The sequence below is a fragment of the Nyctereutes procyonoides genome, unplaced genomic scaffold (genome assembly GCF_905146905.1).
Source record: "Nyctereutes procyonoides isolate TBG_1078 unplaced genomic scaffold, NYPRO_anot_genome, whole genome shotgun sequence".
NCBI lineage: Eukaryota > Metazoa > Chordata > Mammalia > Carnivora > Canidae > Nyctereutes > Nyctereutes procyonoides.
The window spans coordinates 270494-296585 of NW_026575147.1; the positions used below are offsets into that span (position 1 = coordinate 270494).

Consider the following 26092-nt stretch of genomic DNA (forward strand, 5'->3'; position numbering starts at 1 on the left):
AAAAAAGAACTGCAATAAATTGTGATTGAGAGCATTGGTTTTGCAGTTAGAGACAGAAATTTAAATTCCACAAGTTTTATGATCTACCACAAGTTTTATGATCTTGGGCAACATAATCTTTTACAGTCCCTGTTTCCTCATCTGCAGAATGAGAATAAAAACTATCTATGCTTAAGTTTTTGTAAGGACTAAAAATGTAACATATATAAAAATTTTAGTACAATTCCTGACTAGTAGTAAGAGTTTCATCAATGTTAGCTCCTGTTATTGCTGTGATACAGGACATTCACTTACACTGTCTGAAAGTGTTTCTAATATTTTAACAACTGTTTATTGACCTTCAGTCCCTCAATTTCTCTTTATTTGTCTTCCGTATCTACCACAAAGTCAGGAATACTGAATTATATGAAAATCAACTCACCCTTTCCTGAATTTCATCAAGAAATACTAAGCTGTTAACATATTCTATGGTGGTAGTTGGAACAAATTCAAGTTTATACTCTGCATCTTGTGCCTCAGAGATAATGGCATCCACTTTTTTCTTGCTTTGACGAGGAAGCATATAATTTAGCACCTAGGAAAGAAAAAGAAAATGTGAATAATAACTATTTAAATATTTTCATTTTATTAAATATTCCAAATAAATTCTAGTTGATTGCTAAATCAGCAATATTGGCTCTGTCTTCTGTCATCTACATTAGAGGTCAGCAGAGGTTTTCTGTAAGGACCAGATAGTAAATATTTTTGATTTGCAGGACATGGTCTCTGTCACAACTACTCAACTCTGCCCTTGGAGTGAGAAAGCAACCATAGGTAATACAAAAGCAAATTGTCATGGTTGTAAGTACAAAACAGGTGGCAGACTCACTCTGTAGGGCTGTAGTTTGCCAATCCCTGCTTTATAGCATTGCCTCACTAGGGGTATTAGAATATTATAGGTATACTCTAGGTCCAAAGGAAGACATGAAAGTTATTGCAGGATCAAGACAAATTTCCTCAGCTCTACCACTCACCAAAATGTAATCAGATCTTTAGAGACAGTTTCAGAGCAGGAAATAATGTCCTAAACTTGATCTCAGTGTCCTAAATCAACTAGTATTCCCACTAGAACACTGTGTTGCGGGATCCCTGGGTGGCGCAGCGGTTTGGTGCCTGCCTTTGGCCCAGGGCGCGATCCTGGAGACCCGGGATCGAATCCCACATCGGGCTCCCGGTGCATGGAGCCTGCTTCTCCCTCTGCCTGTGTCTCTGCCTCTCTCTCTCTCTCTCTCTCTCTCTCTCTCTCTCTCTCTCACTGTGTGCCTATCATGAATAAAAAAAAATTAAAAAAATAAAAAAAAAGAACACTGTGTTGCTATAGTGGTGTCTCTTTTGCAGGAAGCCTTGAAATGTTCCAACAAAGCAAAATGGAATAGGAATAAGAGACTAGTCTGAAGCCTGCAAGTCCCCACCCTTCCCACAACTGAAGGCTGATTATGTTTGGGACAGAAAGAATATGGGACTTTTCTTAGAAATTAAGGCTACCCAGTAGGTTATGTTAATTTTAAACACTTGCACTACTACAAAATAAAGAGCGTATCTGCAGTACAAAAATTATAAAATAATTATAGAGACTATAATTAAGATTTTTTTCCTAGTTCATAGTTACCTCCAAGCATCGCAAAGGTGATGGAATCAATTTTTCCTTTAGTAGCTTTGTATCAATGAGCAGCAATCCTACATTTCTGGTAGGTCTCAGAGCTACTGCATCTTTGTGCTGTCTGTGATATTTTTCCAGTTGTTCTCTAAAAAACTCGACATCTACAAAAAATAATCATATAGAACAGAAAATATATTAAATTTTAAAGGATCATGTTGAAATATATTAAAAATTATTGTATTAATAAATTTACAGATATATTTACAATGCTATTTTCCTAATGTAGAATACCTTGAATAACTTCAAAATGTTAATTCATAGTGCTTTGTATTTTATTCTTGTATTAAAGAAAATAATATTCAATAATGTAAACATATTTTCTGGCTCCTACTAAGAGAAGGCAGATGAAAATAATTTGTAATTGTATTAGAGGATCTAGTCTGGATTGGACTGAATTTTAGAATGAAGTTGAAGTTCAGCTTAATGAAAGGGTTCTTCTGCACGACACCTCCATATAACACATTTTGAATATATTAATAACAAAAGTTTAAAACACAGAAGATCAAGCATAGCTGAAGTCATCTCCATTCGTCTTTCCACCACCTCTCTGCCAGCCCTGCTCCCACATCATAGCTGAGGCCTTTGTCGACCTGCATGTGCCATATGCAGCCATTGCATTTTGATAATCTTTTATTTTAATTTTTTCCCTTTTCCAACCTACCTGGAACCAGTAGAAGCCTGATTACCTTTGAATACATTTGTATCATACTGTTGGTCAAAAACAGCTCTAATACACATACAATACTAAACTACTTTTTAAAATCCTATACCCTCTGGGCCTGTAAAAATTTAGCTAACTTTGGGGCATTTGGGCAGCTCAGTTGGTTAAGCATCTGAATCTTGATTTCAGCTCAGGTCATGATCTCAGGGTCATGAGATCAAGCCCCACATTGGGTTCTGCACTTAGCATGGAGTCTGCTTGAGATTCTCTCTCTCTCTCTCTCACCCTTTGCTCTCCTTCCCTCTAAAGTAAATAAGTAAATCTTTAAAAAACAAACTTAGCTAACTTTATTTCAAGTACTTCCTCCACAGATTGATTTCCTTACTGCTCCCTGTTCTCTCCCTATAGCCCTCCTCCACCATCCCCAAAAGAAAAGACTGTTGATGCTTGTCTTTATGTCATCTCCTTTCCTGAATATAAGGGGGAGTTTGACATAGTATAAAAGAACAAAGTGTTAGAAAACCTAAGCTCAAGTCTTTAACCCATTTTTGACTTTCAGCAAGTCACTTAATCTTTCTGAGCTTCAGTTTCCTCATAATACAAAAAGGGTCAACAATTATCTATCTTACTCACTTCAGAAAGTTTAGATCTATGTATTTTTAAGAACTAACAAAATGAGGATATCAAATCATCTGAGAAGTCCTCTGGTAAGGAAACCTGTATAATGTTTTTTTTGGTCTAGTATTTTCTAAGCTTATTTGAACAGAGTCTTTTTTCATGGTATCATGTAACTATCCTTCAGAATAGTGGACCAAGCACTAGAAATAGAGTAGATCTAGAAATGATTCATATGGAAAAGGAGAGATAACTCCTCCTAAAATCCTAAGATTTTTAAAAAGTGAAGGAAGTACTATTAGAGTACTATTAGACTCCATTTGGAGAGCCAACACATGAATAATGGGTACACCAGAAGAAGAGAAGAAGGAGGTAGAAAGATTATTTAAAGAAATAATATCTGTGAACTTCTCAAACCTGGGAAAGAGCTAGACATACAAGTCCATATATCATCTTACTATCTCAATACAAACAGATCTCTCTGAGACACATTAATATGAAGCTGTAAAAAGTCAATGATAAAGAAAGAATCTTAAAAGCAGCCAAAGAAAGTAACCTACAAAAGAACATCCATTAGACTATGTACAGATTTCTCAGCAGAATCTCTATAGCTGGGAGAGAACAGAATGATGTGTTCAAAGTATTGAAAGATAAAAATTGCTAGCCAAGAGTACTCTATCTAGCAAAGTCATCCCTCAGATATAAAGGAGAAATAAAGACTCCCAGACAAACAAAAGTTAAGGGAGTTCATCACCATTAGACCTCTTTTATAACAAATGTTGAGAGGAGCTTTTCTACCTGAAATGAAAAGATAAAAATATACAAAACTTTGAGTAAGGTGATAAATAGAATCACAAAATTGTAACTCTATTTTAGAAAAGGGTGCTAACAATTATAACATAAAGATTAAAGGAAAAAAGCATTAAAAATAACTATAGCTACTATAATTTGGTAACAAACTCACAGCATAAAAAGGGATCATTTGTGGCTACACAAATGGAGGAAAATAAAAGAATCTATATAGGCAAATGAAGATAAACTACTATCAGCAGAAAAAGGACTATTTTATCTATTAGACATTTTAATATTTTCTTTATTTTTTTAAAATTTTTATTTATTTATGATAGTCACAGAGAGAGAGAGAGGCAGAGACACAGGCAGAGGGAGAAGCAGGCTCCATGCACTGGGAGCCTGATGTGGGATTCGATCCCAGGTCTCCAGGATTGCGCCCTGGGCCAAAGGCAAGCACCAAACCGCTGCGCCACCCAGGGATCCCATCTATTAAACATTTTATACAAACCTTACAATAACCATGAAACAAAAATCTAGAGCACACATGCACAAGGAGAAACTGATCAAATCATCATAGAAAACCACTAACCTAAAAAGGTAAATAGAAATACAAAGTTAGAGAGAGAGAGAGAGAGAGAGAGAGAGAGAGAGAGAGAAAAGAGAGATATAAAACAAGAAAACAACAAAAAAAAGTGGCAGTAGTAAGTCTTCATATATCAGTGATCATCCTAAATGTAAATGGATTGAACTCACCCATCAAAAGTCACAGAGTGGCTGGCTGGGTTAAAACACAAGACCCAACTATATGCTGCCTTCATAAGACTCATCTCAGGTCCAGAAACATAAACTCAAACTGAAGAGATGGAAAATGATACAAGCAAGTAGTAACCAAAAGAAAGTGGATGTACCCATTCTTATATCAGGCAAAATAGACTTCAAGCCAAAAATCATAGTGAGAAACAAAGACCATTATGTAATGATAAAGGGGTCAATAGATCAAGAAGATATAACAATCATTAAGTACATATGCTCCCAATATCTGACCACTGAAATGTATTAAGCAAATATTAACAGATCTTAAGAGAGAAATAGACAGGAATACAATAATAATAGAGGACTTTAATACCCCACTATCAGCAGTAGATAGATAATCCAGACAGAAAATCAACAAGATAAAATAGAATTGAATAACACTTTAGAATAAACAGATTTAACAGACATATATAGAAATTCCATTCAATAGCAGAATGTACATTCTTCTCAAGTATGCATGTGACATTCTCCAGGATAAATCATATGATAGGCCATAAAACTAACTTTAGGAAATTTAAGAAGATCAAAACCACAGCAACGATAAGGATGTAGCGAGTAGTTCTACAGAATACAACCCAGAAATGAATAAACTTTTGCCTTTCACCAGGCCAACTCTTTTGGGTCACCATTTCTTTCATTACATACCAAAAAACAGAAACCTAGAATACTATAAACCTCAATATTTGTTTCCAAAATAATTAGTAAGGACAAATGGAAAACTTACCAGGTTCTTCAAGTTTAAGAGCTTGTAAATCAAGACTTTCATTTTCCTTGAAGAATATCTGGAACCTTTCAAATGTAGCTACATATAATTGGGCAGATTCAAATGCTGCCTGTATGGTTTCCTAAATATTATAAATAAACAGACAAATAAAGCTATATTTTTTCTGAGCAGAATTCAATTCAATATGATTAAACAACAAACATGAATGCCTTTTCTGTGTCCAACACTAATGCTTTAACCAAAGGATACATTGGTGAGGGAAGATACCATCCTTAATGTCAAAGAGCAGTTAATGGATTCTCTTATGAAATTTAAAAAAAAAACACATCTTCAAATATGACTCTTGAAGAACTATTCCTTATGATTAAAAGGAAGCATATTTATATTTTTAAAAATCTTAAACAATTTCTCAATCTTTGTCCTTCATGACTTTTATAGTTTTGGAGTATCTCACTTGTGTGTGTGTGTGTGTGTGTGTGTCCATATGTGTAAAACACATAGATATACATATAATATCTATGTGTTTTACACCCTCTAGTGCTTAGATTTAGTTAAATATTTTTTATAGTAAAACCACAGAAATGATGTATGTTCTCAGTGCACCATGGCAGGAGGCACATAACATCAATTTGTCTCATTACCAGTGATGTTAACATATTGGTTAATTTGGTGTCTATCAGGCTTCATCACTGCAAACTTATTATTTTTCCTTTTGAAATCAATAAATATCTTATGTAGACATGCTTTGAGACAAAAGTCCTGTTTTTCATTATAACTTTTAAATTCTCATTTTAAGATGCATTGGAGATTCTTGACTGTTTCTAGGATAGCCAACGGGGTGATTTTTCTTTACATTTTCCTTCTACATTTATTAGTTGACATTCTGTTGTAAGGGAAAGCTTTCCCTTCTCATTCAAGTCATTCCTTCATTCACAATATGGACAAATATGCTTTTATTTTATTCAAGAGTTTATGATACTTTTATAATCAGCATTTACTTCAGTGGTCAATTTGTCCCTGGGAGATCCTTCTATGGCCTTGATACTTGAAAGACTATCCTGAATAGATAAAAATTCTTGATTCACCCTTTCTTCCCTTCAGTTTCATTAAGAAATGCTATTTCATTACTGTCTTGCTTTCTACATTGTTTTAGAGAGGCCTCACGCTGGTCTAATTCTCTTACTTTGTAACGTATTTGATCTTTGTGCTTTGAGACCTGGAAGAATTTTTCTTTAGCTTTAAAAACTAATAGTTTTGGGACGCCTGGGCAGCTCAGCGGTTGAGCGTCTGCCTTTGGCTAAGGGCATGATCCTGGAGTCCTGGAATCAAGTCCCGCATTGGGCTTCCTGCGAAGAGCCTGCTTCTCCCTGCCTATGTCTCTGCCTCTGTGTGTGTGTGTGTGTGTGTGTGTGTGTGATGAATAAATAAATAAAATCTTTTTTTTTTAAATAAAATCTTTAAAACAAAACCAAACCAAAAGCTAATAGTTTTAAGAGGACTTGATTGTCCTGGGTCAATTTCCCAAGGTACTCTGTAGGCCCTTTCAATATATACATTCAGTTTTTTTTTCTTGGACTATACTTATAAATGTTTCTTCCACCCTGTTTTGTTTTTCCCCTTCATAGACTCCAATTAAATGTATATTATTTCTTCTTTGCTTGTCTCCTATTCCAATTATTTTCTCTCTGACCCTTCTACTTGTATTTCTAGCTTATTTTCATTCTCTTGGCTGTTTTTCTGTCTTTTTTCTATTCTCATTTTTCCTATCATTCTCCTATGATAATTATTAAATTTTTTGGAAGATTTTATTTATTTTATTCATGAGAGACACACAGAGAGAAACAGAGACATAAGCAGAGGGAGAAGCAGGCTCCTTTCAGGGATCCCAATGCAGGACTTGATCCCAGGATCCCAGGATCACACCCTGAGCCAAAGGCAGATGCTCAACTCCTGAGCCACCCACGCATTCCTGGTAAGTATTAAATTTTTACTTGAGTTTATTCTCCCTTGGTCACCATGTAATTTTATCTTCATTTCTGAGATGATTTTGTCTTTTTATTTTCCATTTCTATCTTTAATTTTCAATTGTTGATTCAATGTAATTTTATATATATTCAAATGCTTATTTGAGGATATTTACTTTAGTTGGTAGTATAGCTTCTGTTTGAAGGTTGTTTGGGAGAGAAAGGAAAGAGTATTCATCAGGTCTTTTAATCTTCACTTTCTGTTTTCTCCTTATAGTAGTTTTGCATGAATTTAATATATCTTCATTTCTTCAGCTTGTGGATTTGAAGTGATTTATAATTCAAGGGTATTCCATTCCATCAGTGTAGCAATGTGCAGATTATTTTATTTAAATTTTTGGCAGTAGGGAAAAAGTTGGGTGTACTTTGGGTTTTTTGGTTCTCTTTTGTCTTACAGGACCTTAGTTTTCACCAATTGTTTCATTTCTCCTACACTATCCCACATTTATTTTTTATTTATTTCTTTATTTATTTCTTTATTTATTTATCCCACATTTAAATAATGCTTCTTCTTTCTTCTTAACCTTATCTTCTCCCCTGGGGAGTGAGAGAGTGATGCAATCTCAGATGACCTGTACTTCTAAATCCTTTCCTGTAGTCAGTGCTCTGATCTACTAGGGCTTTAAAAAGATATCACTTTATCATTTAGAAATTAAGTAGCATTCAGTTTAAATATAAGAAAGGAAGAAAGTTTATTACTCAATTTCTTAAAAACTGAGAATATTATAAAATGGTTGTACAAAAATAAATGTACCTTTATTTGAAGGGTAATTATGTGAAAATTCTTATCATCATCAAATACTGCTGATAGGCTTGGACCAGATCCACAAGTTTTTTCTTCAAGTTTGTTGTTAATGTAAGGTCTGGTAAAAGCATCAAAATATGTATCAGGTACAAGATTAGGAACTGATAGCACAGTGTTTTGAAAATGATTAATTGCACCTGAAATACCATCCTGTTAAACAGAAAAACAAACATAAATATAAAGATGTATGGTTATATTTATGAATAATTTTGAATTTTTTGAAATGCTAAAATAAATAACTCATTCAACCATGACAAATACTGTGTTGATTCTGAGTTTACACAAATCATGTGAAGGACATGTGTCTTCTGACCAATAAGGGACCTAAGAGCCCAGTGCCTCTGTATGGGAGCTTCTGAGTGAGGCCTCAACCATAGGGAACTCAGCAGTTCACTTGTCCTTATAAATATCTTAAAACAACCTATCTGGATAAATTACAGAATCATAGACTACTGGAATTGGAAGAAACCTTAAAACTCATCTGCTTTCTCATTTTACAGATGCACCTTACAGATGTATAAATTGAACTCTAGAGTGGTAAGTGGTTTCCCCAAGGTCATATAGCCCATTAACTGTAAAGACAAGATTAGTATCTAGAGATTCTGATTACTAGTGCTTTTGTGCCATGTATACCAGGAAATATAGACTCTGACTGGTTTATTAATCTATACATGTACACAAATGAAGAGGGCAGAATTCTAAAATGGCCCCCAAGATTCCCTCCCTCCGGTGTACAAGCCCTGTATAATCCCTTCTTCTTGACTATGGAGGGAAGGAGGGCCTCTGAATATGATGGGATGCCACTCCTGTGATTAGGTTACATTATACAGAAAGTTAAAGGAATTTTGCAGATATAATTAAGGTCCCAAATCAACTGACTGAGTTAATAAAAAAAAGGTATATCCTAGGTATACCTGACTGAATCAAGTGAAAACCCTTAAAAGAGGGATTGGGCCCTTCTCAAAGGAGATTTTCGAACTGGTCTTAAAGAAGCAAATATCTATATTGTAAACTACTTACAGAGTTGGCCACACGGTAAAGAACTATAGGTGGTTTCTAGTATCTAAGGGTGGTCCCCTGATGACATCTCTCAAGAAAACAGGAACTTCAGTCCTATACCTCTACCTATACAACAACTTGAGGAATCTTAGAAGCAGATCCTTTTCTAGTCAAGCCTCTAAAGAGACCTCATCATAGCCAATACCTGAATGGCAGCCTGGAGAAACTTTGAAGCAGAAGATGAACTAAGCAGTTCCCAGACTTCTGACCTACAGAAACTGTGAGATAACACATGGTTGTGGTTTTAAGCTGCCATATTTGTGGTAATTTGTTACATAGCAATAGATAATTAAAATATTTTCATGGATGTGGCATACCAAAAAGATTTCAAAAACTATACTTATTATAGTCGATTCTAAATTTTGTATAGCATATGTTCTCTTAATGGTGTACCTTACCAAGCTCCTAGTCTGTCTCAAGTTAAAGAAAATGTGCTAAACTTTTAGATAGTTTTTATGTAGACATAATGCTGTGCATAGAACAGTACTTTCTCTTTTCCTTCTGATCATTTTGGAGGAGTGACAACAGCAATCCTGCCAATCACTTTACAGTAAAACAGTTGCTTCATTTCCCAAAAAGGTACTTATAGGTGGATGCTATATGGAGAAACACACACCAGAAAGTCTTCCAAAGAAGGCTTGAAGAGTAATGATTGGACTGTCAAAATCAGTTCTGTGAGAAACATGGGGATGAGAGACTCATCTTCTTCCTGTTTTTCCCCTGCAGTGGCCCCCTGAAATGAGCACATTTTTGGTGTTATAAAGATGTAAGCTTCAAAGTATAAGATAAAATATGTCTGGATACAAGAGGCATGTAAACTGAAGCTTATACAATTAATTGATTTCATAATGTTGGCTTGTCTTTCAATGAATATTACCATAGAAATTAAAAACTGAAGGCAAACATTGAAGGATTACACAGTAGTGTAAAACTTCTCCCCTTATTAAAAAAACCATTAACAAAATGGAAAGGCGGGATCCCTGGGTGGCGCAGCGGTTTGGCGCCTGCCTTTGGCCCAGGGCGCGATCCTGGAGACCCGGGATCGAATCCCACATCAGGCTCCCGGTGCATGGAGCCTGCTTCTCCCTCTGCCTGTGTCTCTGCCTCTCTCTCTCTCTCTCTCTCTGTGACTATCATAAATAAAAAAAAAATGGAAAGGCAAACAACAAGCTGGAAAAATATATCAATGGTGTATATAGAGCATAGAAGATTGGTAATATTTAAATAGAAAATACTTGATATATTCAACAGAAAGTATACTAATAATACAATAATTAATACATAAATATATACTAAAATAGAAATGTACTTACATAGAAAAATGGGTAAAGGGCATAATTTGACATATCTTAAAAGGAATATACAAGTGATCAATCTTTTCCTTGTTCTCATTTTTGAGATATTTTGCTCAGCAACAACATTTATTGAATATTTACTGTGTGCCAGTAGTGCTAAGTATTCACATACCCACACCAACCATATGAAGCAGGTATCATTATTATGGCATGAGAAAAAGAACATCTGGAAAAGGTAAGACATTTCATCCAGGACACACTGGTTATTAGGTGACAGACCAGTACTCAAACCCAGGTCTTTCTGATCACCAGACCTATGCTCTTTTCACTGGAGCGCCAATTAAAGGAATGTAACAATTAAAAGCAGTGATGCACTACTTTACAACCATCAGACTGACCTCAATGAAAATGAATGATAATATCTAGTGTGCATGTGTTCATTCTCAAACATTGTTAGGAAGACTGTAAATCAACACAAAATTTTCTGGGAAGTTAATGCATCAGAATCAAAAGCATATTTCTGACCCAAAAATTCCACATCTAGGAATTTCTTCTAAGGGGGAGAAATCAGAGATGTGTGAAAAATTCATGTACAAGGATGTTCTTTGCTTATTTGGAGTAATAAGAAGCAAAGATGTCTATTTATTTGGAATATGAGAAAGTCATCAACAATAGAAAATTATTTAGAAGATGTACAGTAGTTATATTTCTTTGTGAGAATATTATATGGAAAAATACATATTGTCTTGGCAGATTTTTTACAATACATTGCTAAGTAGGAAAAGCATGTGTTAAAGCAGTAAGTATGATACCTTTCTTCCCCTTGGAAACCGGTTATCTTTGGATAGCAGAGATCTTTTTCTTTGTATATTTCTATGTTCTTCCAATTTTCTTCACTTGGCATATATTACTTTTATAATTAGAAAATAAATGTGACTTTCAAAATGTAATAGAATTTAGAAAAGGGATCAATTGAGACTGAGGGAAGAAAGTAATAAAAAGCAGTATGCTACTAAAATTGAACTTTTGGAGAAAAGAGAGACTATAGCAAAGAGCATGTAGTCTTGAAACGTCATAGCTGGATTTCCTGGGGAGGCAGTTGACAAGTACAGGTATGAAGCTTGAGGAAACCAGGCACACTGGTTTAGCTGTGTTTTTAGGTATTTGGCATGAAGCTATTATCTGGGATGGAAGTAGGGCAAAGCTTATTGGGAAATGTGGATATGGATGATATGATTTCTCTCTTAGCTATGCTAGAATGCAAAGAGTTGTAGTACTTCATCTTGAATGTCTCAAATTACGCTGTCCTAACATCAACATCCTCCCAAGAGGTTATCCACTCACAGCACAAAGGTTTTGCTTCCATGATTTGCTTCTTCTCAACTCTAAACCATTGGTTATCTTTCATTTATATCACCTTTCCTGATTCTCTCTGCCAGTTCATGCCCATGACAACCCCCAAACCATAAGCTTCTTGGGCCCAAGAATCCTGTCTATGCTTTTCATCACTATATACTCCACACCCAACACAGGGATTGGTATGTAGTAGGCACTTAAGAAACATTTGTCCTGGGGATCCCTGGGTGGCGCAGCGGTTTAGCGCCTGCCTTTGGCTCAGGATGCGATCCTGGAGACCCGGGATCGAATCCCACGTCGGGCTCCCGGTGCATGGAGCCTGCTTCTCCCTCTGCCTATGTCTCTGCCTCTTCTCTCTCTCTCTCTCTCTCTGTGTGACTAACGTAAATAAATAAAAATTAAAAAAAAAAGAAACATTTGTCCTATGTACACATGAATAGCCTTTAGCCAATTCCTAAAAGCACCAACATCTAGAACAGTGGATGCTTTCATCTATTATGAGATACTTGTTGATATGGTGATTTTCATTCTGCCATTTCAAGTGTATATGGTAAGATCTGATTATCCTGTGAAATCTTCTAAGCATTTCTGCTACTTTTCAAGTACACAGAAAATAACATAATTCATAGTACATAGTAAGCACTCACCAATAAATGCTGACCTATGAATTTTCTTAATTTTGTTTGAATATACCTTTTTCTCAATGACTTCAGGCTTCTCTTCAGTAATCCATTTCTGAATGACATCTGCTGAAGGTGTTCGTTTTAGCTTGTCAGTAAGATAATTCAAAAGAGAGTTAGCAGAATTTACTGTTAGGACGTGCATTGTGTTCTCAATTAGATAGTCATTTAGACGGATAAAGCTTGAAAAGAAAAAAAATACAGCTTCAGTTTTCTATATTCACTACTATGAAAGTTACACTAAACCAAATATTCAAATTTTTAAATATCATAATTTGTCTTTGAATTTTTACTTATGGTATAACAGATTTATTGTACATAGGAGTTATTCTTGGACATCCTTCATTTTCAAGCACAAATATATAGCATCAATTTAGCTGGGTGTTCTAACTATTTAAAAGGAAATTTAACAAGCTATATGGGTGGTATGGGAAGTGTACCCAGCTCATCTAACCAAAAGGGCCATAAGATTTTTTAAAGATGCTTTAAAAATGAAGTCAGAAAATATACAACATCTGTAACTCACATTCTAATGGTACGGGTGTGAAATCTTCACTATTGAATAAATGTTTGATAGCAACTGCTCACTCAGAGATGCAGATTTTATGTTTCTACTCAACTGACAGTCAAGGGGCCTCTGTTACCTGTACTATGGACAGTGGTCTCTTGCTTCATTGACCTCTGTTGTGACACAGACATTATTATCATATTATTTCATATATAAACCAGTACGCAGTTAAGATTTACTGAATTTACAGCTGTCAAAGTTGGACTAAGGGAGTTGGCACTGCTAACAATAACAGTGTTTTATAGTGCCATACAAAACTTTTCAGATAATGTTTGGTGATTTTGTTTGCAAGTTATTTGTAATGGTGAGGTTTTGGAATGGTGTGAAATCCAAACTCTGAAACAATGTCAAGATCCAGGTGAGGCCCTGGAAGGAAGGCTTTCCACCCTCATCTCCCAGGTGCAAAACTCACCTTAGGGAGAGAGTGGAATTTTATGGGGCAATGCAGCCACATGTAGTTCTTTAGTGACCAATAGAGGTAGTGGGCTCTCCAGGTGCTCTGGAGGAGGCCCACAAATCTCTATGTACCTGACTTCTCCTTATCACAGCCTGCTCCATGCTCCAAGCTGGGCTAGAGGGAAACAAAGCCTTAAAGGTCTAAGAGGAGCACTCAGCCTTGGGCATGTCTTCCAGTCTCCACCAGCTCGCCACTCCCAGTGGCTGCTCTGCTGGGTGGCAATGGGATGGGAGCGTTTTTGGGCATGTAGTCAGGTTATCATATCACCCCAAAATCTCTCAACACTATTAGTGAATCCTGTGATGAAGGCTTTACTTTTTTTTTTGGTAAAAGATTTTATTTATTTATTCATGAGGGACAGAGAGAGGCAGAGACATAGGCAGATGGAGAAGCAGGCTCCCTGAGAGAAGCTTGATGTGGAACTCGATCCCAGGACTCCAGAATCATGCCCTGAGCTGAAGGCAGATGCTCATCCACTGAGCCACCCAACTGCCCTTGAAGGCTTTAATTTTTAATGAAACTCAAGAAAGGTGGATGCTCTAATTTTTCTTGAGAAAGAAAATAATCATTTACCATGTTAGCCTCATGCAATGATGCCTTTTGCTGGCTTGCTCAGTGTACGTCATTTTGTCCGAGTCTGCATAAGCAGGCAAATTGATGAGACTTCCACCGTCTTGCATTTTATGATAATCTAAGGAAAATAGAAGATATGACATCAAGAATTTTTCGATAAAAATTCCATTTCTTTCAATATGGATTAAAGGATAAGTAAACTCTTTTTGTGGTTGAATAATATTCCATTGTAGACATACACCACAGTTTCTTTATTGATTTATCTATCGATAGATGCTTGGGCTGCTTCCATAATTTGGTTATTGTAAATAATGCTGCAATAAACATAGGGGTGCATTTATCCCTTCATATTGGTGTTTTCACATTCTTTGGGTAAATACCCAGTAGTGTAATTACTAGATTGTAGGGTAGTGCTATTTTTAATTTTTTGAGGAACCTCCAGACACAGTTTGGCACAGTGGCTATACCAGTTTGCATTCCCAACAATAATGCATGAGGGTTCCTTTTTCTCCACATCTTCACCCACACTTGTTTCTTGAGTTTTTTATTTTAGTCATTCTGGAAGGTATGAGGTGATAATCTCATTGTGGTTTTGATTTACATTTCCCTGACGATGCTAAATGAAATAAATCAGTCAAAGAAAGACAAATATCATGACTTCACTCACATGTGGAATTTAAGAAACAAAATAAATGCACAAAGGGGAAAAAAGAGACTAAAAAGCATTCTTAACTATAGAGAACAAACAGAGTTACAGGGAGAGATGAGTGGAGGAATGGGGGAAACAGGTAAAGGGGATGAAGAGAACACTTCTCATGATGAGGACTGAGTAATGCTTAGAATTGTTAGATCACTATATTGTATACCTATATTGTATAATAACGTTGGTTAATTACATTGGCATTAAAATGTAAAAAAAGATAAGTAAAATTAAAAAAACAACAAAATGCTTGGTTAATGAGATATTTTAAACTCTAGAAAACAGCCCAGTTATCGCAAAGAATTCCACATCAAAGGATTTCAACTGAACAAAAGACTGTAGATGGTTCATTAACATTCCTCTGTACTGGTAGGTTGAATATACCTTTAAGCAAAGAGGCCCTGATTTCTCTTTAAAATGATTATGAGGGATCCCTGGGTGGCGCAGCGGTTTAGCGCCTGCCTTTGGCCCAGGGCACGATCCTGGAGACCCAGGATCGAGTCCCACGTCAGGCTCCCGGTGCATGGAGCTTGTTTCTCCCTCTGCCTATGTCTCTGCCTCTCTCTCTCATTCGGTGTCACTATCATAAATTAATAAAAAATTTAAAAAAAAGAAAGATAAAATGATTATGAAATAAAGGTTCTGTAATCAGCTTAAAATATTATATAGAAGTAGTGGTAATGCATGCAGAAGAATGAAACTAGACCACTCTCTTTCACCATACACAAAGATAAACTCAAAATGGATGAAAGATCTAAATGTGAGACAAGATTCCATCAAAATCCTAGAGGAGAACACAGGCAACACCCTTTTTGAACTTGGCCACAGTAACTTCTTGCAAGATACATCCACGAAAGCAAAAAAAACAAAAGCAAAAATGAACTATTGGGACTTCATCAAGATAAGAAGCTTTTGCACAGCAAAGGATACAGTCAACAAAACTCAAAGACAACCTACAGAATGGGAGAAGATATTTGCAAATGACCTATCAGATAAAGGGCTAGTTTCCAAGATCTATAAAGAACTTACTAAACTCAACACCAAAGAAACAAACAATCCAATCATGAAATGGGCAAAAGACATGAACAGAAACCTCACAGAGGAAGACATAGACATGGACAACAAGCACATGAGAAAATGCTCTGCATCACTGGCCATCAGGGAAATACAAATCAAAACCACAATGAAATACCACCTCACACCAGTGAGAATGGGGAAAATTAACAAGGCAGGAAACCACAAATGTTGGAGAGGATGCGGAGAAAAGGGAACCCTCTTGCACTGTTGGTGGGAATGTGAACTGGTGCAGCCACTCTGGAAAACTGTGTGGAGGTTCCTCAAAGAGTTAAAAATGGACCTGCCCTACGACCCAGCAATTACACTGCTGGGGATTTACCCCAAAGATGCAGATGCAATGAAACGCCGGGACACCTGCACCCCGATGTTTCTAGCAGCAATGTCCACAATAGTCAAACTGTGGAAGGAGCCTCGGTGTCCATCGAAAGATGAATGGATAAAGAAGATATGGTCTATGTATACAATGGAATATTACTCAGCCATTAGAAATGACAAATACCCACCATTTGCTTCGCCGTGGAGGGACCTGGAGGGTATTATGCTGAGTGAAATAAGTCAATCGGAGAAGGACAAACATTATATGGTCTCATTCATTTGGGGGAATATAAATAATAGTGAAAGGGAATAGAGGGGAAGGGAGAAGAAATGGGTAGGAAATATCAGAAAGGGAGACAGAACATGGAAGACTCCTAACTCTGGGAAATGAACTAGGGGTGGTGGAAGGGAAGGAGGGCGGGGGGGGGGTGGAGGTGACTGGGTGGTGGGCACTTAGGGTGGCACTTGACGGGATGAGCACTGGGTGTTATTCTGTATGTTGGCAAATTGAACACCAATAAAAAGTAAATTTATTATTACAAAAAAAATAAATAAAATAAAATAAAAATAGTGTCAAGGAAACCCCCCCCCCCCAAAAAGAAGTAGTGGTAATAGAAGGAAGATGCAATATTTACTGTTTTTCCCCTCCTCTACAATATGTACTGAATTTATAATGTATCAAGCAGACATTCAGAAGAACTAAAAAGTAGGATCATAATTTAAACCTAAGACAAGTAGAATAAAAAAGAGTTATTTTTTTTAGAAAGCCATGACTTCTTATCTTTCACAGTATTTTCCCCTGCATACCCTCAACAGGTTTGTGTAGACAGTCATCAGGAATGAATCCTGCAGCACGAAGAGCAACACGACAAGCCTTCCGGACCACATCTTTTGCCTCATTTCGAAATTCTTCTAGGCGCTCTACCACCTAGATAGACATTGATGAACAAGTATTAGTAATAGTAAAGTTGCAACAATAGAAAAGCTAAATCTTAAAACTATAGACAAAACTCCTTACCTCTTCTAACCGTATGACTTGTGCAACTTTAAATTCTTGCAGGGTGTAGGTATGACATTTTTCAATATGACAAAGTCCCATAAAACTCAAGTGATAGCATAATTCATTTATTTTAAGAAGAGCTGGTCGCAGATGCTGCAGGAATATAAAAATCTGTCATTGTTTAGCTTTAAAAATCCCTATATTTTGAAAGAATAAAAATATTTGGAAAGGAAGAATGGCTATTAAGGGAAATAAGCAGCTCTATATGTTCACTGTAGCTACAACTCCAAAGTGCATACATTAAACAGGAACACTTCTGAAATTTTTTCTAAAAGTATTCTTTTAAAAAAAATTCAATTAGCCAACATACAGTACATCATTAGTTTCAGATATAGTTTTCAATAATTCATCAGTTGCATATAACACCCAGTGCTTATCACATTACCTGCCCTCCTTAATGCCCATCACCCAATTACCCCATCTTCCTACCCACCTCCCCTCCAGCAACCCTCAGTTTGATTCCTATAGTTAAAAGGCTCTCATGGTTTGTCTCCCTCTCTGATGACTTCCCATTTGATTTTCCCTCCTTTCCCCTATGATCCTCTGTGCTGTTTCTTATATTCCACATATGAGTGAAACCATATGATAATGGTCTTTCTTGGATTAACTTATTTTTCTCAGCATAATACCCTGCAGTTCCATCCACGTTGATGTAAATGGTAAGTATTCATTCTTTCTGATGCTGATATTCCATTGTGTATATCTATATATATATATGCGACATCTTCTTTATATATATATATATACACACACATGCCACATCTTCTTTATACATATATACATATATATGCATATATGTGTGTATATATATGCATATATATGTATATATGTGTGTGTGTATATATGTATATATGCCACATCTTCCTTATCCATAAAAGTATTGAGTTATAAGATCTAATTTGTTTGAATTCCTTTCTTTTCACTTTGAATATGTGTCTTTTAGCAATATTCTGAGGGCAAGTAATGGAGAACTGGGCAATATGTTAAATTTCACTATTTTTGATGAATGGCTACTAAGAGATTCATTGTGTTATCTTAAGGACTTTACAATGTCCAGTCACTGTGGTAATGGAGGGGCCCATTTACTGATCTAAGACATAGGACAAAGACCACTTTGAATTTAAAATGTTGTACAGTTAAATTTTTTAACTTTAAATTTTTAGGGGTGACAAGTTGCTGAAAAAGAAAATCAGTCACCATTAAGAACCTATTTATGGGGCACTTGAGTGGCTCAGTGGCATCCAACTCTTGATTTCGGCTCAGGTTTGGTCTCATGTTCCTGGGATGAGGTCCTGTGCCAGGCTCCACACTCATTGGGGATCTGCTTGAAATTCTCTCCCTCTGCCTCTTCTCCCAGTCGTTCTCTCTCAAATAAATAAATAAATAAATACATTCTTTTTTAAAGGAACATATTTATTTGTGGGCTGGAACAATGAGTGGAACTATTTGTGAAATTGTTACATAATATTAATGTTATCTTTCTCTATGCTACCATTATAAGTCAGAGTTCTAGGCTGTTGGCTTCCAAGACAACATGTTTTGCCAAAATGTGAGAGGAGTTTAATGGTGGAAATTTTTGGAAGAAAAAAAACATAATCTAAAAAATTACTTTGGCTTAACTTAAATATCATCTGGCTGTCCACATACAGGACAGTTGTGAGAGCAGCTATGATATGAGAGACTGCAGGTTTGTTCTCCATCCCCTTGTTGTTTGATAAAATTTAGGGTAGATAGTTCATTCTCAGGCTGCTAAATCAATAGTATATACTGAAGGATTAAGGATTAGGTATTATTTTAAGTTGTTAGCAGGACTGTAAGGGGAGGAAGATTTATCACTTTGATGGTGGATTTCAATATGCAGACTGAGAAGCTATAATTTTTGTCTGTTCTGGACAGACCTACCTCAGATTTACCTCCAATTCTTCTAGTGATATGCTCCCTCTTTCTTTTGGGAAACCCATGTGGTTTTGATAAGGCTGACCCATCCCTTTCCCCATCACAGGAATGAGGGATAGGCACATATACCCAGGCCTGGCTTATCAGAGAACACCTGGCTGTGCAAGGATTGATTCAGGATTGAAGATGTGGCCAAGCTGAGCCAATCAGTCTACTCTCCAGCATCTCCAGCAAGAGGTAATCTCTTCTCACTCAAAGAGCTAGCTGTAACTAGAGCTGCACGTGGTGGTGCTCATGTTAAGAGCCCAAGTGAGAATAAAACAGAGAAAGAACTGAAAGATGAAGAGAAAGAAAAAAAAATAAAGATGACAAGATATTATTTGAACTTCTGAAGTGAGCCATGCACAAAGGTATTTCTACCCCTTGAACTTCCTTATTATATGAGCTTTTGTTTGTTGTTGTTGTTGCTGAAGTTCATTGAAACTGAGTTTCTGCCAGTTGCATCGAAATGAGTATTAATACCTTCAGAAGTAGAAAACCACTGTTATTAATCTGGGGGTTGGTCACTGGGTCAGAACGCCTAAAGGGAAATTTAGAGACTAGAGCTTTTGGAAGATAAGTGCAAAAGAGTTGTGTTTATGTAAAAATCTAAGAAAAATCAGGGCCATGTTGAGGCACATTGTCCTTGGTTGGAACATAGGAATCCTTTGGAATTAGTAATCTTGCCTTCACCACACCACCACACCTTTAATTTGTCCTAACGTCAGTCAACAGAGCATCTGGGTGATTTAAACAATTTGACACTTAGAGAGCCCATTGCAGCTGTATAGGTCATGGCCTAGCCAGAAGATCTGGGCTCCTGTTTTCATGTATATTTCTGACCCAGTATAGAAAGAGCTACAGTAAAAGGTATCTCCCTTCATAAGCAGAGGAATGGTTATATAGATCTATGAAATTAAGAGTAGTCTGTTTGCAAAGCAATGGCTGCCTAAAAATTAAAAATGGAAAGATTTTAATTACAAAGTAATATTCAAATTAAAATAAATGAATGACAGTGTTTGAGAATGTAAAAACTAAACAACAAATTGCCTGAAAGTATCACATGCAACAAAATTACACACTATTAGAAACCAGCAGGTTAAAGCAATGTGCAGTATTATATAATATTGAAAAATTAATATTAAGCACACACATAAATCTAGAGAAAAGTGAAACTTGGTAATGTAGGAGACTAGAAGACACTTGAATTCTACAAAACATTAAAGAAAAATTAATATCAATTATTCATAGATTCCTTAAAAAAATAGAAGGAATATTTTCCAACTCATTCTTTAAAACCATTAGTACCCTGACACCAAAACCAGACAAACACATCACAAGGAAAAAACCCACAAAACTACAGACCAGTCTTCCTTATGAATATACATGCAAATATCCTTAACATAATGCTAGCAAACCAAATCAAACAACAAAGGGATTATATACCATGACCAAGGGATACAAAGTTGGTTTAATATCCAAAGATCAATCATTATAACAAATCATATTATTCTAATAAAAGGCAAACACTGCATGATAATCTCAGTAGATGCAGAAAAAGCATTTAACAGATTCATAATTTCTTCATGATAAAAACATTCAACAAACTAGGAATAGAAAGAAACTTCCTTATTGTATCATGCTTAATGGTGAACTGAAAGCTTTCCTTCTAAGATCAGGAATAAGGCAAGGATGTCTGCTTTTACAACTTCTATTCAGCAGAAGAGTTCTAGCCAGGGAACTTAGTCAACAAAATTAAATCATCCAATTTGGAAAGGAGTTGCAAAACCATATCTATTTGCAGATGACTTATTCTTGTTCATCAGGTATTCTAAGGAGTACATGCATGCACACACACATGCTCCATACTATTAGAATCAGTAATAAATTCTGCAAGATTTCAGGAAACAGGCTACATATATAAAAATTAATTGTATTATATATCGATCATACACACATATTTATACATTTATACTATTTATATATGTACATATATTTATATATATATGAGATGAAAAAACCAAAATGAAATTAAGAAAATAATTACACTTACAATAATATCAACAAGAATAAAATATTTAGCAATAAATTTAACAAATGCAGTGTAAAATATCCTCTGAAAACTACAAAACATTGTTGAAAGGATTGAAGAAGACCTGAATAAATGGGAAGGCATTGTATGTTCATAGACCAGAAGTTAATATTGTTAAGATGGCAATACTCTCTGAATTGGTCTATAGATTTAAAGCAATCCCTATCAAAATCCCAGTTTACTTCTTTGCAGAAATTGACAAGATTATCTTTAAATTCATGTGGAAAATCAAGGGCCCAGAAGACTTACACTTCAAAACTGAAAATGCGGATCATCCGGGCACCTGGGTGGGTCAGCTAGTTAAGCATGTTCCTTCAGCTCAGGTCATGATCCCAGGGTCCTGGGATTGAGCTCCACATAAGGCTCTCTGCTCAGCAAGGAGCCTGCTTCTCCCTCTCCCTATGCCCCTCTCCCCCTACTCCTGTTCTCACTCACTCTGCTCTTCTTCTTTCAAATAAATAGATAAGTCTTAAAAAAAAAAAAAAGAAAATGCAGATCATCAAAATTAAAAACTTTTGTGCTTCAAAGGAAACCATCAAGAAAATGTACAGATAACCCACAAAACGGGAGAAAATTTTTGCAAGTCATATATCTGATAAGGGACTTGTATCCAGAATATATAAATAACTCTTATAATTCAATAGTAAAATGAAAATAATTCAATTAAGAAATGGGTAAAGTATCAATATACAGTTCTCCAGATAAGATATACAAATGGTCAATAGGCCCATGAAAAGATGCTCACCATCATTAGTCATTTGGGAAAGATAAATCAAAACCACAATGAGATACCACTTTACAAGCAGTAGGAATGACTATAATGAAAAGGACAGATATAATGGTGAAAAAAATGAGAAACCAAAGCCCTCGTATGCTGTTGATGGGAATTTAAAATTATGCAGTAGCTTTGGAAATTGTTTTGCAGGTCCTCAAAAGGTTAAACATAGAGTTACTGGTGACTCAGCAATTCTACTCTTAGGCATATACCCAAGAGAAATGAATACATACATCAAGACAAAAATTTGTACACAAATGTTTGGAGCAGTATTATTCATAATATCCAAAAAATGGAAGCAATCCAAATATCCATCAGTAATAGATGGGTGGATATGTAAAATATGTATAACCATACAATGGCATATTATTAATATGCCAATAAAAATAAATGCTGTGCCATGACATAGATGAACATTGAAAACACTATGCTAAGGGAAAAAACCAGCCACCAAGAACCACATATTGTATGGTTCCATTTATATGAAATATACAGAATAGGCAAACCAATAGGAACAAAGAGTAGATTAGTGGTTACCTAGAGCTGGGGCAGGGCCCTGGTGGAGTTGGGGAGAAATGTAGGGTGATCACTAATGGGTAACAGAGTTTCTTTTTTGAAGTGATGAAAATGTTTTAAAATTGACTGTGGTGATGGTTAATCAATCCTGTGAATATAATGAAACCATTGAAAGGTATACTTTAAATGGGTGAATCATAGGGTACATTAACTGTATTTCAATACAGTTGTTAAAACGAAACATAGGCACATGCGCCAATAAGGCTTGTTACTGAAAAAAAAGAAAAAGAATCATGAAAAGAAATATTTCAAGGATAGCTTCACATTTGTCCCTTCAAAACCTAGTCTAGGTGTATCAGCCCTCCTTATTAACTAATTGTAAATATAAGAGTAGTGGTAAGTGTGTGAGTAATTACAGCAACTAATAGACATTTAAACCAACAATGTCTGGGATCCCTGGGTGGGTCAGCGGTTTAGCGCCTGCCTTTGTACCTGGGTGCGATCCTGGAGACCCGGGATCGAATCCCACGTCGGGCTCCCTGCATGGAGCCTGCTTCCCCTCTGCCTATGTCTCTGCCTCTCTCTCTCTCTCTCTCTGTGTGACTATCATAAATAAATAAATTTAAAAAATTAAAAAAAAAATAAACCAACAATGGGTCTTTTAGGTCAATCTAAGTTTAAATGGATGAGAACTCTTTAGTCTCATGTAATGTAGACTACTCTAAATGTAGCTCAGCTACATTTAGGAGAAGATATTATCAACGTCAAAGCACGGTTGGGGGAACCCTGGGTGGCTCAGCAGTTTGAGGCCTGCCTTTGGCCTGAGGCGCGGGCATGGGGCCTGCTCTCCCTCCTCCTGTGTCTCTGCCTCTCTCTCTTTCTCTCTATCATGAATAAATAAATAAATAAATCTTAAAAAAAAAGCACAGTTGGTATCAATGGTGGACAGAGGACAACCTCCGTATATAAGAGAACAAGCCTTAAGGACCAATAGAGGTAATCTTAGAGACAAATACAGGAAGAACTATTTTATACACCTAGTAACAAACTTATGACATGTATAGTCCCTAAGACATGATGAAAGATGAAAGGTGGTAAAAAAACAATAGATTCAAATGATTGATGGATCCTTAAGTAAATTAAAGGTCTAGAAGTTGAGTTTGATATCAAGAAGGACTAGAATATTTTCTTCTCTCTTTTTTTTTAAGATTTTATTTTTTTATTCATGAGAGACACACACATCATTCCTTTGATGTTCCTTTATTTTGTGCCTGACATCTTGATAATGATCTTTCAGGTTAACATATGAAAAGTGAAGTAAATGAGCAATAAAAAGCAAACTTGAGGCTTCTGATTTGAGAGGGTGGTGACTCAGTGTCATAGAAATAGATAGCTAAGGACCACAACAGTAATGGTGATTCCAATCATTCCCAGGGGCCAAGCAGAAAACTTGTAATGCAAGTTGAAATTCAGTGAGTGGGTAGAGATTTAAAATATAGCCACACACTGTTTAACAGTTCTTTTTCCATGATGACCCCATCCTGCAAAGCGAATATTAAAATTTTCCCTTCTGTTTGGATTCATGGTAGAGGAGAACCTAAACTGGGAGGTACTGGCCCGTGAAAACAAGCCCCCAAATTATTTTGGACCATAGAGTCCAGAGTGACTCAAAGATAAGAGGAGGTAATCAGGGTTGCCTGCCCACTCTGCTCAAGAGTATACATCATTTTCCTAATCAACAACAAAGGGGGCCATGAATCCAAACCTCTGAGGCTGCTTCTATTTGAAGCAGACCTGTGCAACTCTCTTCTTATACTTTTGCATTCTGCAACCATAGTTAAAATGTGAAAACACTGCCAGACTGCCATGACAAGACAGAATGAGAGATGGAATGACAAAACAGAATAAAAATTGTGAATTCTCTTAAAAAGATGAAATAGTCTATTTCAAGGGCAGTCTATACCAATGCCTGTAATAGACTCACACTTTATCTGTAATTCTTTTAAAGTATGATAAATAAATACGTACATGATTAACAATGAACAGGTTTTTTTGTAGAGATTTTCGACATCCACTTATTTTCTTGGAACGGACATTCTTCTTCCACACGTTAAAAGCCTTCCATTTCCGGAAAAGTGCAAATATGGGAATCTTAGTGAGTTCTCTGTGATATAGATATTCCTGTTCCCATCGATCAATTTCGATATATTCAATGTCCTCATTATAAATGTGTGTTACTGCTTTTTTGCTAATAGTATAGTAGTCATTTTTATTGATGTTCTCATAACTTACAACTCTATGAACAAATAAAAATTGAGGTAAGTGAATAAAGTATTCAAAACAAAATTAAGCAACTGCATTACTTTTTTGTTCTAAAGAGATAAAACATTTCAGAAAAAACAAATATTATTTAAATTAAAAAGTTCTAACAAACTATGTTCAAATTGAATACTTAAGAAGGGAGAGCTGCTTTTTAAAAAATGGTTGGACTTATTTTAGGTCCTAAAGATATCACAACCTTGGCAATATGTTGGATAATTTCAGTTACATAATTTTTATAAAAACAAATCAATTACAGATTTTTAAAATATAATAGCCCTATATGAAAGCTACCTGAAAATAAGTTTTTATTATTAGCTCTTCAGAAATTATTCAACAATAATAGTGTAAAAGAGTTTTACTTACCCAATATTAAAAAAACTATGAGAAAGACCAAAGCAAGAAAAGATGAAGTAGATAGGATTTGAATCAAGACTCAGATTAAGTAGAAGAAAAATGCACAATTTATCACAGAACAAAATAATTACTGTTGAGTCATTGTTTATTTCAAGCTATTCCTCTTTCAACTGTCATCAAGGGCATTCCTCAACCTTATGGGTAACAGAAACAGATCAGAAAAGGACGAAAAGCAAGAGAGATAAAGGCAGGAATAAGGACAGGAGAAGGAAACAGTAATGAGAATAGAAAGGGCTGATTCTCTAAAATTTCTTAAAACAAGAACTTGCCCTACAGGCACAAAGATTTTTTTTTGTAACTTTATCTATAACATTAAAATACTGGATGCAACTTAAATACTCAATAATACAATAACTGCGAAACATATTATGATATAGCAAGTATTATTAAAATATATTTTACAATTTAGGAAAATAAAATTTATAAAGATTCTCTGGTACCTTAGAATAATAAGATAAAGGTTAATTGCAAAACAAAACCCCAAACTGTTTTTATGTTAAAAATTATATGTACTAACAAAGATTGGACAAGAACACTCCAGTGAAAATCAACTGTTTCCTTTGTCTATGTTCTCTCCTGATCCTTAGCTCTGCATTTTGAACCTGGAATTCACAGGCCTTGAGTATATAGCCTTCAGGTCACCTGTGAAATCCCTGAAATTGTTGTATGTATGCAAATTTATGTACATATGATAACTTTTTCAGAAATTGGAATAAGATTCTCTTATGCTTTATATCTATTAATCAAAAAACTAAAAACCATGGG

General features: G+C 35.7%; 1 protein-coding gene across 1 annotated transcript in view; it reads right to left on the bottom strand.

The window, feature by feature from the left end:
- The window catches only part of DNAH6 (dynein axonemal heavy chain 6), a 242056-nt gene that overhangs the window by 186201 nt on the left and 29763 nt on the right, over positions 1 to 26092 (bottom strand). The window contains exons 5-14 of the mRNA XM_055312464.1: positions 24620 to 24887; positions 17232 to 17366; positions 17021 to 17141; positions 14122 to 14239; positions 12537 to 12705; positions 9809 to 9925; positions 8083 to 8283; positions 5305 to 5425; positions 1649 to 1800; positions 422 to 574 (exon numbers count right to left, since the gene is read on the bottom strand). Coding sequence (XP_055168439.1) covers positions 422 to 574; positions 1649 to 1800; positions 5305 to 5425; positions 8083 to 8283; positions 9809 to 9925; positions 12537 to 12705; positions 14122 to 14239; positions 17021 to 17141; positions 17232 to 17366; positions 24620 to 24887 — 1555 coding nt within the window. The remainder of the gene's footprint in view (positions 1 to 421; positions 575 to 1648; positions 1801 to 5304; positions 5426 to 8082; positions 8284 to 9808; positions 9926 to 12536; positions 12706 to 14121; positions 14240 to 17020; positions 17142 to 17231; positions 17367 to 24619; positions 24888 to 26092) is intronic.